This window comes from Saccopteryx leptura, chromosome 6, assembly GCF_036850995.1.
Source record: "Saccopteryx leptura isolate mSacLep1 chromosome 6, mSacLep1_pri_phased_curated, whole genome shotgun sequence".
In the NCBI taxonomy this organism is placed as follows: Eukaryota; Metazoa; Chordata; class Mammalia; order Chiroptera; family Emballonuridae; genus Saccopteryx; species Saccopteryx leptura.
Window position 1 is genome coordinate 45278127 of NC_089508.1, and position 12678 is coordinate 45290804.

Consider the following 12678-nt stretch of genomic DNA (forward strand, 5'->3'; position numbering starts at 1 on the left):
TCCATGAGACAGTGTTGAGGGTATTGGATAAAATAAGATGGGCTGTGTGTTAATGATTGGAACTGAGTGATAAGTGTATGGGAATTCACTATACAATTCTCTACTTTTATGTGTTTGAAGTTTTAAACATTAAAAAAAAGAAAGACCCTGGCTGGTTGGCTCAGTGGTAGAGCATCGGCCCAGTGTGTAAAAGTCTCAGGTTCGATTCCCGGCAAGGGTACACAGGAGAAGTGCCTATCTGCTTCTGTACCCTTCCTCCTCTTTCTCTCTCTCTCTCTCTCCTCGCCCTGCAGCCAAGGCTCCATTGGAGCAAAGTTGGCCCAGGCGCTGAGGATGGCTCCATGGCCTCCACCTCAGGCGCTAGAATGGCTTCAGTTGTAGCGGAGTGATGCCCCAGATGGGCAGAGCATCGCCCCCTGGTGGGCATGCTGGGTGGGTCCTGGTCGGGTGAATGCGGGAGTCTGTCTGCCTCCCTGCTTCTCACTTCAGAAAAATACAAAAAGAAGGAAAGAAAGAGAGAGAAAGAAAGAAAGAAAGAGAGAAAGAAAAAGAAAAGAAAGACAGACTTGGCCGGATAGCTGTTTGTTTGGAGTGTCATCCTAGAACACAGAGGTTGCTGGTTCAGTTCTCCAGTCAGGGCACATATGGGAACAGCTTCATGTTTCTGTCTTTCTCTCCCTGCCTATGTAAAAAAAAAAAAAAAAATGTTATCCCTGGCCAGTTGGCTTAGTGGATAGAGCATCGACGCAACATGCAGTCATTCCGTGTTCCATCCTCAGGGCACACATGAGAAGCGACCATCTGCTTGTCTTCCCTCCCCCTTTTCTCTCTCTTCCTTCTTCCAGTCAGTGGCTATAATGCTTTGAGCATCAGCAGGGTGCTGAGGGTAACTAGGTTGATTCAAACATCAGCTCCAGATGGGTGTGGGGTGGATTTTGGTCTGGGCGCATGTGGGAGTCTTTCTATCTCCCCTCCTCTCACTTAAAAAAAAAAGTCTTACATCCTCATGCTTGCAATCAATAACACATTTGCACCGCTAAAAGGAGAGTGCTTTGATCATTTCCTTGCCAGATTTCTGGAGAAGAGTCTCTCATATTTTTTTCATAATTTGTAAAAGTTTCCTTTTAATTTTTATATTTGTTTCATTTGGTTTTGTTTTCATGATTCTAAACAGCTCCTTCTAAAATCCCCATAGTCTGCCCTGGCCAGATAGCTCAGTTGATTAGAACATTGTCCTGAAATGCAGTTTGCTGGTTCAGTCTCCAATCAGGACATCATGCAGGAACAGGTCATTGTTCCCTGTATCTCTCTCTCCCTTTGTCTCTCTCACTACAATCAATAAATCAATTTAAAATAAAATAAATAAAATCCCCATAGTCACTTAATTAAGATAGAAATGTTATTGGTCTTTACTCTTAAGGTTTTTCATACTTTTATTTGTATATTTTTTATAGTTGTGGACCCCAAAATGAATCAGTCTTATTAATTCTAAGGACAATAAGATGATTATCCTATTCTTCCTGCATTGTGTAAAAATCTATGCTTTTTAACAACAGGCAGAGATGCTTGAATTTTCCCACATTCTTCCCTTCCTCTGCAGTTCTCATAAAAATGCACATTATTATATGTCTAGTTCTTTGACATAGTTATTAGTAAGGAGAAAGTTAAAGTATACTCTATGTTTAAGATGAACAAATGTGTGTAATTAATATAGATACAAAAAGGTTGGTAGATTCGAAGCTCTTGAGTGTTCACGTGTTTCGTGTTAATGCTTTCACATGATTGACATTTGAAGATGTCAGTATACCTTTCTAAAGGAATAGATTTTATAACTTATTTACATATATTGAAATCATGGCATTTTATACATGATTTTTTTTCTTTCCTTTTCTAGAGTGAGTCTTTGGTGGTTTGTGATGTTGCCGAAGATTTAGTGGAAAAACTGAGAAAGTTTCGTTTTCGCAAAGAAACGAACAATGCTGCCATTATAAGTAAGCTACAAGTGATTGTTTCAGTTATGTGCTGTTAGTTTGTTTTTATCTTATAGCTACATTGAATAAACTGAACCTTTAGAAAGTAATTTACCTCTTGTTTTAATCCCCCCCTTTTTAGATTACTTGAAAAAATAAGTAACAGCTAATATCACAGAACAGAGGTGGAATGTCCTACCTCCCCCACTCTGCTACTATAGAGTGTTGGAAGAGATTATCTTCTGGGTCACTTGGTCATTTGTAGTGACCCATCCTTCTCTATCCTTTAACTTCTCAGGGGACTAAAATTAGCCTGGCCACTCACTCATCCTCAGAAACTTTGGCCTACATGTAAAATGGTAAAGTTCAGCATTGTGTTCAAAGTGACTTGCACCCTTATTTCATCTCTAGACTCGAACTCCATTTTTATGGAGAGTATATTTAAGCTTCTCTGACTTCTGACAATGGAAAGAAGGATTTGAATATTGCCTCTCCCACTATGTGCTGTATCTGATGTTATGCAGATTTCTTTTATATTCTCGTTAATATTTAATATGTGGGTAGTAATTTAGAAAGATAAAGGAAGAATGAGAAGGATAAAATGTAGGCGTGTATAGAGTATGTGTAACAGAGAGATGCATCTGGCCCATGTGAATTAATGAGGTGGTAACAACTTGTCAGGAATTCTGGTTCTATTACAAATAAATACTACAACAGAGCAATACAGAATTGAAAATATATGTCAGTGCATTTTCCCACAGAAAGGTAAAGCTATTTGAGATCATACTTTATGTCATAGGATTTACTGGGAAATTAGTGCAAAACCAAAACTGGCCGACTTTAGGGTGATTCCCAGTCAAGGCACTCAGGAGAAGCAACCATCTACTTCTTCCCCCCCTCCCTCTCTCCCTTTTCTCTCCCCCTTCCTTCCCTCTTCCCTCCCTCTTTACCTTCCTCCTTACCTCCCTCCTCTCCTCCCACAGTCAATGCTCTTGGTTTGAGCCTGGTCCCACACACTGAGGATAACTTGGTCTGAGTGTAACAGCCTCAGGCACTAAAAATAGCTTGGTATTAGAGCTTTGGCCCCAGATGGGATTGCCGGGTGGATCCCGGTCAGGGTGTATGCAGTAGTCTGCCTCATTATCTTTTGTCCTTTCACCTAAAAAACAAAAAAGAAACAAAACAAACAAACAAAAGAGGCGTACATCATAAAAACACATTTTAATATGGCTTTGGATTATGTTATATAGATTTGAATATAGATATCACTGCTATTTGTAATTCATTTTCTCAGAATAGTTATACTGTACCATGAAATCCTGACTCTGGAGAAGCTGGGAATCTGACGATTATTCTGTCCTGACTCTTGGTTCACTTTCCCCTTACAGTTCCAACCATGTTACATAGACCAGTCTCAGTTACAGTCATCTTTATAAAGTTCTCCATATGCACAGTAAATGTAAAGAGTTGATATAAAGTTCTAAATAAGCAAAGTAAGTGATGGGAATTATGGGTGGAAGCTTTTAAACACTAACTACTTGAAAAACTAAGGTAGCTAATAAACTGAACTAAAACTAAATGAGTGTTTTATGCTGTGATTCTTGATGTTTTAATTTTAGATGCCAAAAAAGGGGCCAAGACTCTGGGTTGGGTTGACCAAGGTCACATTAGAATCACAATTTGCTCATATTATTTATTCTTTTTAGTGAAGATTGATAAGGATAAACGCCTGGTGGTACTGGATGAAGAGCTTGAGGTTTGTATGATCACCTATATATAGTTTTACAGTTAAGCAATGATTACCCAAAAGATGTTATATTACTTACATGTAGTTCTTAAATGAGTTCTACACCTTCAGATACATGCTTATTAGGCATGAAAAATGTGTGCTTATTTTTGTGTAGTGCTTTGTCTTTCTAATTTAATCAACATATTAAAAAAATCAGTGTAACAAGTGATAGAAGTTAAGGCTATATGTCCACTAATTTCTGAGTCAGCTTTACAACTTGCTTCTAAATTGCTTGGCCAGCAATTAAAAACTAAAATCCTAGAACCTAAATATTTAGTTTGTCAAATTAAGTAACTACTTTAGAGTGAAAAGAAATGAACCTTTCCCCCTAAATCAGACATGTTTCTTCTGAGGGGTTGGTTTATCAGGATTTTGACAATTGGAACATGAGCATAGACTACTGTGCCTCTCAGTCCCATATTTGGTTAGTAAACAACTCAACTGAGTGGGCTAGAGGGAGCTTTCATTAGATTGAGGATTTAGGAACCTTAGCTTATATATAACTTAGTAAAATAAAATTTTGTGTTGTGTTGTATGGTTATGAATTCATACCTATTAGTAGAATGGGTGCTTAGTTTCTCTCAAGGTTATAGGTAAAAATTGTTTAAAGTTGTTTCTCTTTATTATGCCAGGGCATTTCACCAGATGAACTTAAAGATGAATTGCCTGAACGACAACCTCGATATCCTTTTCTTAGTGCTTCAAAAAGATTTGTTTTCTTTAATGGTCAGCATTTTATTTATGAAGTTTATATTTTCAACTTTTAGGAGACATTTTCTTCTGCACCATGATTACAATCAAACTGAAATATATATGCACATATTAGACCAAGAAAAAAATGAAAAGTTGATGTATTAGTGGGATGAATTATTTCCCTTTTAAAAAATTTCATTTATTATTATGTGTTTATAGTAAAAATGAGAAAGATAAATCCATATTAAATCCATACTTTTAATACACTTTTTTTTTTCTGTATTTTTCTGAAGCCGGAAACGGGGACAGTCAGTCAGACAGACTCCCGCATGCGCCCGACCAGGATCTACCCGGCACGCCCACCAGGGGGCGATGCTCTGCCCCTCCGGGGCATCGCTCTGTTGCGACCAGAGCCACTCTAGCACCTGGGGCAGAGGCCGAGGAGCCATCCCCAGCGCCTGGGCCATCTTTGCTCCAGTGGAGCCTCGGCTGCGGGAGGGGAAGAGAGAGACAGAGAGGAAGGAGAGGGGCAGGGGTGGAGAAGCAGATGGGCGCTTCTCCTGTGTGCCCTGGCTGGGAATTGAACCCGGGACTTATGCACGCCAGGCCAACGCTCTACCACTGAGCCAACCAGCCAGGGCCTAATACACTTATTTTTAAGAGATCATAATATTTTATAATTTATCATGGGGCCCATTTACAAATTTGTGGAAAGATAATGGATAATGAAGGTGTGGCCTAAATGGGTGTTAGAAATTTACTACTCACTAGCTCTCCAGAGGTTTCAGAACATTGTTAAGTGCTTGTCTCAGAGCAGTAATTTTAGTTTCTTTAACTTGAGAAAAACCTTCATTGTGTATAGTTATAAATATCAACGTGATGATGGAAGAGTTTCATATCCTCTGTGTTTTATTTTCTCCAGTCCTGTTGGTAGGTGAATTTCTTTACATAGTGCATATTTGTTTCTGATCTAATTTATAAAACCATTCTTTATACAGGACAAATTGTATGCTTGTTTTAAAGATGAAAAGTATTGAATAAACCTAAAATGAGTTTTGTGTGTACACACACATGGAAATAAGTTACTATATAGCATCATCGCTTAGAATTTCTTATTTTCCTAGGAAAAATTCCTAGAAGTGTAGTTGTTAGGTCAGATCATACACACATTTTAAGGAATTTGAAATGTAATGACATTTTTAAATATCAAAAGTACATTTTCTCTTATATTTTAAACATTTTTCTAAATATGTGAACCCTGTGTATAATTATGATATATATATTTGTGTTTATCTTTAAAGCATTAGTTACTCATGATATGCCTATAATCTTGAATATAGTGCTAGAATAGCTTACATTGACTGTTAAAATGGCTTATTGTTATTTAATGTATCCATCACCAGAACTCTCACTAGTACCACCGTTCAAGCCCACAGTAAAATCTTTACTTGATGAACTCTTCTCTAAACTTTATTATTTGTACCATTTACTTAGTGCTTAAAATATACTACAGTATGTTTTTTTTTTAATTTTTTTTATTTTTTTGGTTTTTTTTGTATTGTATCTTTCTGAAGCTGGAAACGGGGAGAGACAGTCAGATAGACTCCCGCATGCGCCCGACCGGGATCCACCCGGCACGCCCACCAGGGGCGATGCTCTGCCCACCAGGGGGCAATGCTCTGCCCCTCCGGGACATCGCTCTGCCGCGACCAGAGCCACTCTAGTGCCTGGGGCAGAGGCCAAGGAGCCATCCCCAGTGCCCGGGCCATCTTTGCTCCAATGGAGCCTTGGCTGCAGGAGGGGAAGAGAGAGACAGAGAGGAAGGAGGGGGGGAGTGGAGAAGCAAATGGGCGCCTCTCCTATGTGCCTGAACCCGGGTCCCCCGCACGCCAGGCTGACGCTCTACCGCTGAGCCAACCGGCCAGGGCCTCTACAGTATGTTTTTAACTTAATAAGTAAACTTTTTTTCAGGGCAGATTTCTTCACCTCACTACCCATCATCATCCCAAAACCTTATCTGTGTTAGACCTCCATAGAATTGAACTTGATATTTCAAGTCAGAATTAAGGAAATGCTAAAAAGTTTTAAGGTTTGCAAGGATCTAAAAGTCAGAATCTATAGAAGTCTAGGCTCATTTATTTTTGCTAACTTAAAGCTTGTTTATTTGTAATTTAGCTGTGTCTCTTTGTAGAGTATGCAAGTAAGACTTTCAAAATCACATTTAGACTGAAGTTTTTATCATCTTGAAAGCATAGGAAATCTTAAATGTATCACTTTTTAAAAGTAAATAATGAAAACCCATTGCTTTTTCAAAATCTAAGTCTCATTTCTACACAAATCTCTCTTCCAGGATGTAAGCCTGAACAACAGATGATGTATGCTGGGAGTAAGAATAAGCTAGTCCAGACAGCTGAACTAACCAAGGTGGTATTTATGTTTGACTTGCTTGTTGAAACAGTATCTTCACTTAGAATACAATAGTTCCCCTCCTGTACACGGTTTCACTTTCCACGGGTTCAGTTACTTGTAGTCACCATGGTCTGAAAATATTAAATGGAAGATTCCAGAAATAAAGAATTCATAGGTTTTAATTTGCACATGGTTCTGAATAGCATTACGAAATCTTTTCCTGCCCGGACATGAATCATCCCATTTTCCAGCAAATATGTGTACAGTATACATAACCAAGCTAGATACCCAACTGCCTGTGAGTCACTTTTTAGCTGTCCCAGTTTCAGATCACTATTGAGTATCACAGCACCTATGTTCAGGAAAACGTATTTTACTTAATAATGGCCCCAAAGCACAAAGGTAGTTAGTGATGTTGGCAGTTCAGATATGCTAAGGAGAAGCTGTTAAGTGCTTCCTTGAAGTTAAAAGATACGTGTGTGTAGGAAAAACATGGTGTATAGGGTGTGGCACCATCCTGGGTTTCAGGTGCCCATTGGGGACTTAGAATGTATCCCCTGAGGGCAAGCAAGACTACTGTACAGAGCAGAAAGCTGAAATAATCTAAAGAGGTAAGTATGTTTTTGCAGTTAAACATTATTCAGAACAGAGCAATAAATTAGTCCAAGCTTTTTATTAGTTGGAAATAGAATGATAGAAGTCTTGAACTCAATGTATTTTTTAATGGGAATTATAAGTTCATCAGACGAAATCATATGTAGGCAGCTTTAGAAAAGCCACTGACTATTCAATCTATTGCAAGTTCTTCATCTTCTATAATTCTTTTTCTTTTTTAGCAAGTGAGCAAGAGAGAGACAGACAGGGACAGACAGAAAGGGAGAGAAAGAAGCATCAACTCATTTGCAGCACTTCAATTGTTCATTGATTGCTTCTCATATGTGCCTTGACCTGGGGGACCTAGCTGAGCCAGTGACCTCTTGCTCAAGCCAGCGACCTTGGGCTTCAGGCCAGTGACCATGGGATCATCTCAGTGATCCCACACTCAAGCTGCCAACCCTGTGCTCAAGCTGGTGAGCCTGCACTCAAGCCAAATGAGCCCGAGCTGAAGCCGGTGACCTCAGAGTTTAGAACCTGGGACTTCAGTGTCCCAGGGTGATGCTCTATCACTGTGCCACCACCAATCAGGCCATAATACAATTTCATTAAATAAAAGTTAAGTACTATAGCTTTAGTACTTTAGGCTGAATGAACCGAATTCTGTGCAGGAATTCCATACTATGCAGTTAACTATATTGCTTCCAAATCTAAAGAATAACTACCAGTAGCTTTTTAAAGCGAGAAATGTTTTTCAACTGCTGGTCCATGGAGAGGTCTGCCAGAAATTTTGTGTCAGTTCGTGAAAGAGTTAACTACCCTGATGTTGTATAAAAATGATAGACTGCCTGACCTGTGGTGGCGCAGTGGATAAAGCATTGACCTGGAAATGCTGAGGTTGCCGGTTTGAAACCCTGGGCTTGCCTGGTCAAGGCACATATGGGAGTTGATGCTTCCTGCACCTCCCCCATGTCTCTCTCTCCTCTCTCTCTTTCTCTCTCTCTGTCTCTCCTCTCTAAAATGAATAAATAAAATAAAAATTAAAAAAAAAATGATAGACCAGTAATCTTAGTTGAATTTGCTTATGCTCAGGGTGATTTCTGCTTTATTGGTCCCTGACATAGTTCTCCTATTTTCACCATCCCCAAGTGTAAAAAGTTGAAAACCACTAGATAGAACATTCTGTTGTATATGAGATACTTGCTTTATGATTTAACATGTCCCTATTGTCTTATGGCAGTTTTGAAGGTTAGAGGTAAGAGAGGTGCTTGCTCTTAAATTTTAACTTCTATATATTAGTTTGAGTTGAAAAAGTATATATATTTTAAATTTTGAAATAAAATATTACAACTCTGAAGTGGTATTAAGTAATATTTCCTTTCAGGTTTTATTTTAAGGACAGCATCAGTGTTTTCCCCCTGGGTGCTTATTCATCAACCCAGAAGATGTCTTTTTTTTTTTTTTTAAGACTTTATTCATTTCAGAGAAGAATTTTAGAGTGTGAAAGAGAAACAGAGCGTGTGCGAGAGAGAGAGAGAGGGAGAGGGGAGAGGAGAAGGAAGCATCAACTTCCATATGTGCCTTGACCAGGCAAGCCCAGGGTTTCGAACTAACGACCTCAGTGTTTCAGGTTGATGCTCTATCCACTGCGCCACCACAATTCAGCAACCCAAGAGGGTGTCTTTAAGTGCCTTCCGCTTTTTCCCTTTAGCCCATATGATTGTCATGGATACCACCAATGTATAGATACTACTTTTCCTAATTTTGTACCATAGGAATTCCCTAGAGTTGCTGTAGTGGCTTGGGTGGTTAAGGACAGCTCTGTTAACAGCCTCAATGCTATTCTGTTCCTGAGTGTGACCTAAAGTACTGGAATTTAGACATTACAATTTACAAATTACTTTCACAAATAATCCTGTTGAATTCTCACTATGGCCTTGTGACATTGATGGTGTGATTCCTATTCTGTAGATGGGAAAACTGACGTTCAAAGGATAAATGACTTGTCCAGGGTTGCATGATAGTAAATGACAGAACTAGGATTCAAACTCACATCTGGCCTCAACCATTCTTTCTGCTATATTACATTTTCTTCCTATAGCCATTATACTTTCTAGCCTGTGCATTCAGATTCTTGCTGACGATTTGTGGCTGTGGACTGTTAGGCCGTCTTTATCAAAACAATCTATAGCTATTTCCTCCAGTTATGGAGGACCAGCATATATGCTCTTTCAGCCCCTAACTAGACTGATATACTTGGGTTGTCTCTTGAAGTGGGTGGGATTTACAGAATTGCTCACCTTTAAGGGAATTTTGGTTTTATGCTAAACTTTGGTAACTGAGTACTTAGTATTTGAAAAAAGTAACATACTGGCCCTGGCCAGTTAGCTCAGTCAGTGAAGAGCATGGCCTGAAACAACAAGGTTGCGTGTTCAGTCTCCTGTCAGGACACACAGGGGAAGCAACCAAGGAATGCTCGACTGAGTGGAACAGCAAATGAATACTTCCCTTCCCCCTTTCCTCTCGTCTCTCTAAAAATCAAAAATTAAGCCCTGGACATATAGCTCGGTTGGTTGGAAATCCATCCTGGAGCACGGAGGTTACCAGTTCAATTCCTCGGTCAGAGCACATACAGGAGCAGCTCAATATTCCTGTCTCTCTCTCTCCCTGCCTCAAAAAATTTTAATTTATTTTAAATGAAATAAAGAAGAAACATACTTCTTAAGCAGTGGATCTAATTTACCCAGATTAAGTCGTGATCAGTATGAAAGAAAGGAGAATTTTGATATTTAATACTCAAATGTTACAGTGTATTTGATGTTTTTTGAGAATATCAGAGTGTGTAACCTAACCTTTTTTTTTCTTAAGGTATTTGAAATAAGAAATACTGAAGACCTAACTGAAGAATGGTTACATGAGAAACTTGGATTTTTCCACTAATGTGAAGTCTTGTGTTTCTAAAGTATTTATGTATTAACCTGACCATACTGGAACCAGACATAAATACTTATTTATGCCTAAAAATGCACTGTTACTTACAGTTTGTTTCCTGCAGTAAAGAAAAATTCCTCATTTGTTCAAAGTTTGAACAAAGAGGAAATCATCTTCATAGTAATGAAATTTGTAAAATGTCTCCTTATATTTTGTAATTGTTAGGTGGACTACTTCTCTCCAGGGACTTTTTGCACTCTTGTGACTGACTTCTATAACTATGTTCAGAATTTGATACTATTTGCAGACAACAGCAGAAAGTGGGTATTGTGATAGACAACATTTTGCCTCCTTTTGACAAATACTGGATATTGACAATTTATGTATGAAAATAGCATATTATCACTTGTCAAAAATTTGAAATTAATATGGGGTAAAATACTCGAACGACCCTATTTTGAGCCATGATTAATAATTTAGTGTAATCTGCATTACTAGTACATCTTTCATCAATTCTCTCCCTTCTTTGGTTTCCTATATTTTTTAAATCAAGTCCAGAAACTTGATCAATCACTCGTTCTTAAGGTCTGGGAGTTAGATTTTGTAATAATATGACTATTCTATGGAAAGTAGCATCTTAGGAACTGATGGGTTATAACTAATCAAGGGCTTCATTCCTGGTGATGTCATTTCTAGGGAGTTTTGAATCTAGGTTAATAATACCTTATTTATAAAGCACCACCTCTTAATGTTGTCCTGTGAAAACTAGTTATTTTAAATGTGTTAATACTGTGCCTTTAATTTGTTAGCTTTAAAGTTAGTTTAAGACTTTTACACTGCCAGTATTCCAGATTTGGTGAAAGTAATACTTTTGTAAAGGGTCCAAGTAAAACAATTTTCTAATGTGTGTATCTGAAATTTGTAATAAATCGATTTCATATTTTTTAAATTCCAACTATCTGCTTGCATTGATGAATATATGGCAGTTGAGAGTTGATATCCAATTCTGGGGATATTTGTGATTAGTTTTGTGCCATAAGAAATGATTACTTATCTTAAAACTTTGGCCATAGTTAATAACATTAACACATCAATAGAAATTGCATTTTATATCCTAAATTTCAGAAAATACTCTAAATTGGACATCTTTCTTTCTTTCTTTCTTTCTTTCTTCCTTTCTTTCTTTCTTTCTTTCTTTCTTTCTTTCTTTCTTTCTTTCTTTCTTTCTTTCTTTCTTCTTTCTTTCTTTTTTGTATTCTGAAGTGAGAAGTGGGGAGGCAGAGAGACAGACTACAGCATGCGCCCAACCAGGATCCACCCGATATGCCCACTAGGGGGCAATGCTCTGCCCATCTGGGCCATTGCTCTGTTGCAATCAGAGCCATTCTAGCACCTGAGGCAGAGGCCATGGAGTCATCCTCAGTGACCGGGCCATCTTTGCTCCAATGGATCCTTGGCTGTTGGAGGGGAAGAGAGAGACAGAGAGAATGGAGATGAGGGAAGGGTGGAGATGCAGATTGGCACTTCTCCTGTGTGCCCTGGCTGGGAATCGAACCTGGGACATCCACATCCTGGGCCGACACTCTACCACTGAGCCAACCGGCCAGGGCCTCAGGCCACCTTTCTTGTTAGATGATGGCATCCTTGGCATGAAGCAAGGATTCTAATATATAGTATACTTTAAAAACAAACAACTAACTGTTCAACATTAATTTGACAGACAGACTCTAAAGATTAACTAAATTTGGTGAATGAATTCTTATATTAAGAATATCTTAGTCATTTCAAAACTAGCAAAAGCATTTTTTTATGTTGGCATATTTTCTATTCATACGGTAATTTGCATTTTTTTTGAGGTTTTTGTGCCAACTTTAACAAAGAGGTAAAGATATTTGGAATTTTTACAATATTGAATAGAGCATCTTCTGTTCCTGACACTTTGGCTTCACTAATCTAGAAGCAGGAAGCAATAGAAAGTTGGAGATGAGGAAGTGCTAGAGTGGGTATTTGTTTTGGTTAATGAATGAGAAGGAATCTTTATTCCAATTTCCAGAGAGAGAGTGAGAAAATATCACCCAATAATTTTAAGAATTCTTTAAACAGCTATTTTGATATTAGAAAATAATGCTTATAGTTCTGCAGAAATGCAAATTAATCCAAGTGAATTTCATGTAATTCAAGAGTGTTTTGGATGAAGGAAATGAGGTTTGTTTCACCTGGTTCACAGCAATAAGAGAAACAAGTGCTGCAAGAATACTTTTTTAATGAGGTTCCTTTGTCATGTGCATTTTA

The 12678-nt window shown here is 38.3% G+C and overlaps 1 protein-coding gene across 1 annotated transcript; it reads left to right on the top strand.

Annotated features, from left to right (window-relative positions):
* Positions 1–1898: 1898 nt before the first annotated feature.
* On the top strand, positions 1899–11319 carry GMFB (glia maturation factor beta). Its single transcript, XM_066342358.1, has 6 exons — positions 1899–1991; positions 3677–3726; positions 4392–4441; positions 5300–5382; positions 6803–6876; positions 10324–11319. Coding segments are annotated over exons 1-6 (330 nt in total). The 5' UTR covers positions 1899–1990; the 3' UTR covers positions 10396–11319.
* Positions 11320–12678: the final 1359 nt, after the last annotated feature.

What these genes read in the sequence shown, in the direction of transcription:
- GMFB (XM_066342358.1), top strand. An exon ending in TTGCCTGAACGACAACCTCG is followed by an intron (nt 4,442 to 5,299) that starts ATATCCTTTTCT and finishes CTTGAGAAAAAC; the next exon opens with CTTCATTGTGTATAGTTATA. An exon ending in TATTTTCTCCAGTCCTGTTG is followed by an intron (nt 5,383 to 6,802) that starts GTAGGTGAATTT and finishes TCTCTCTTCCAG; the next exon opens with GATGTAAGCCTGAACAACAG.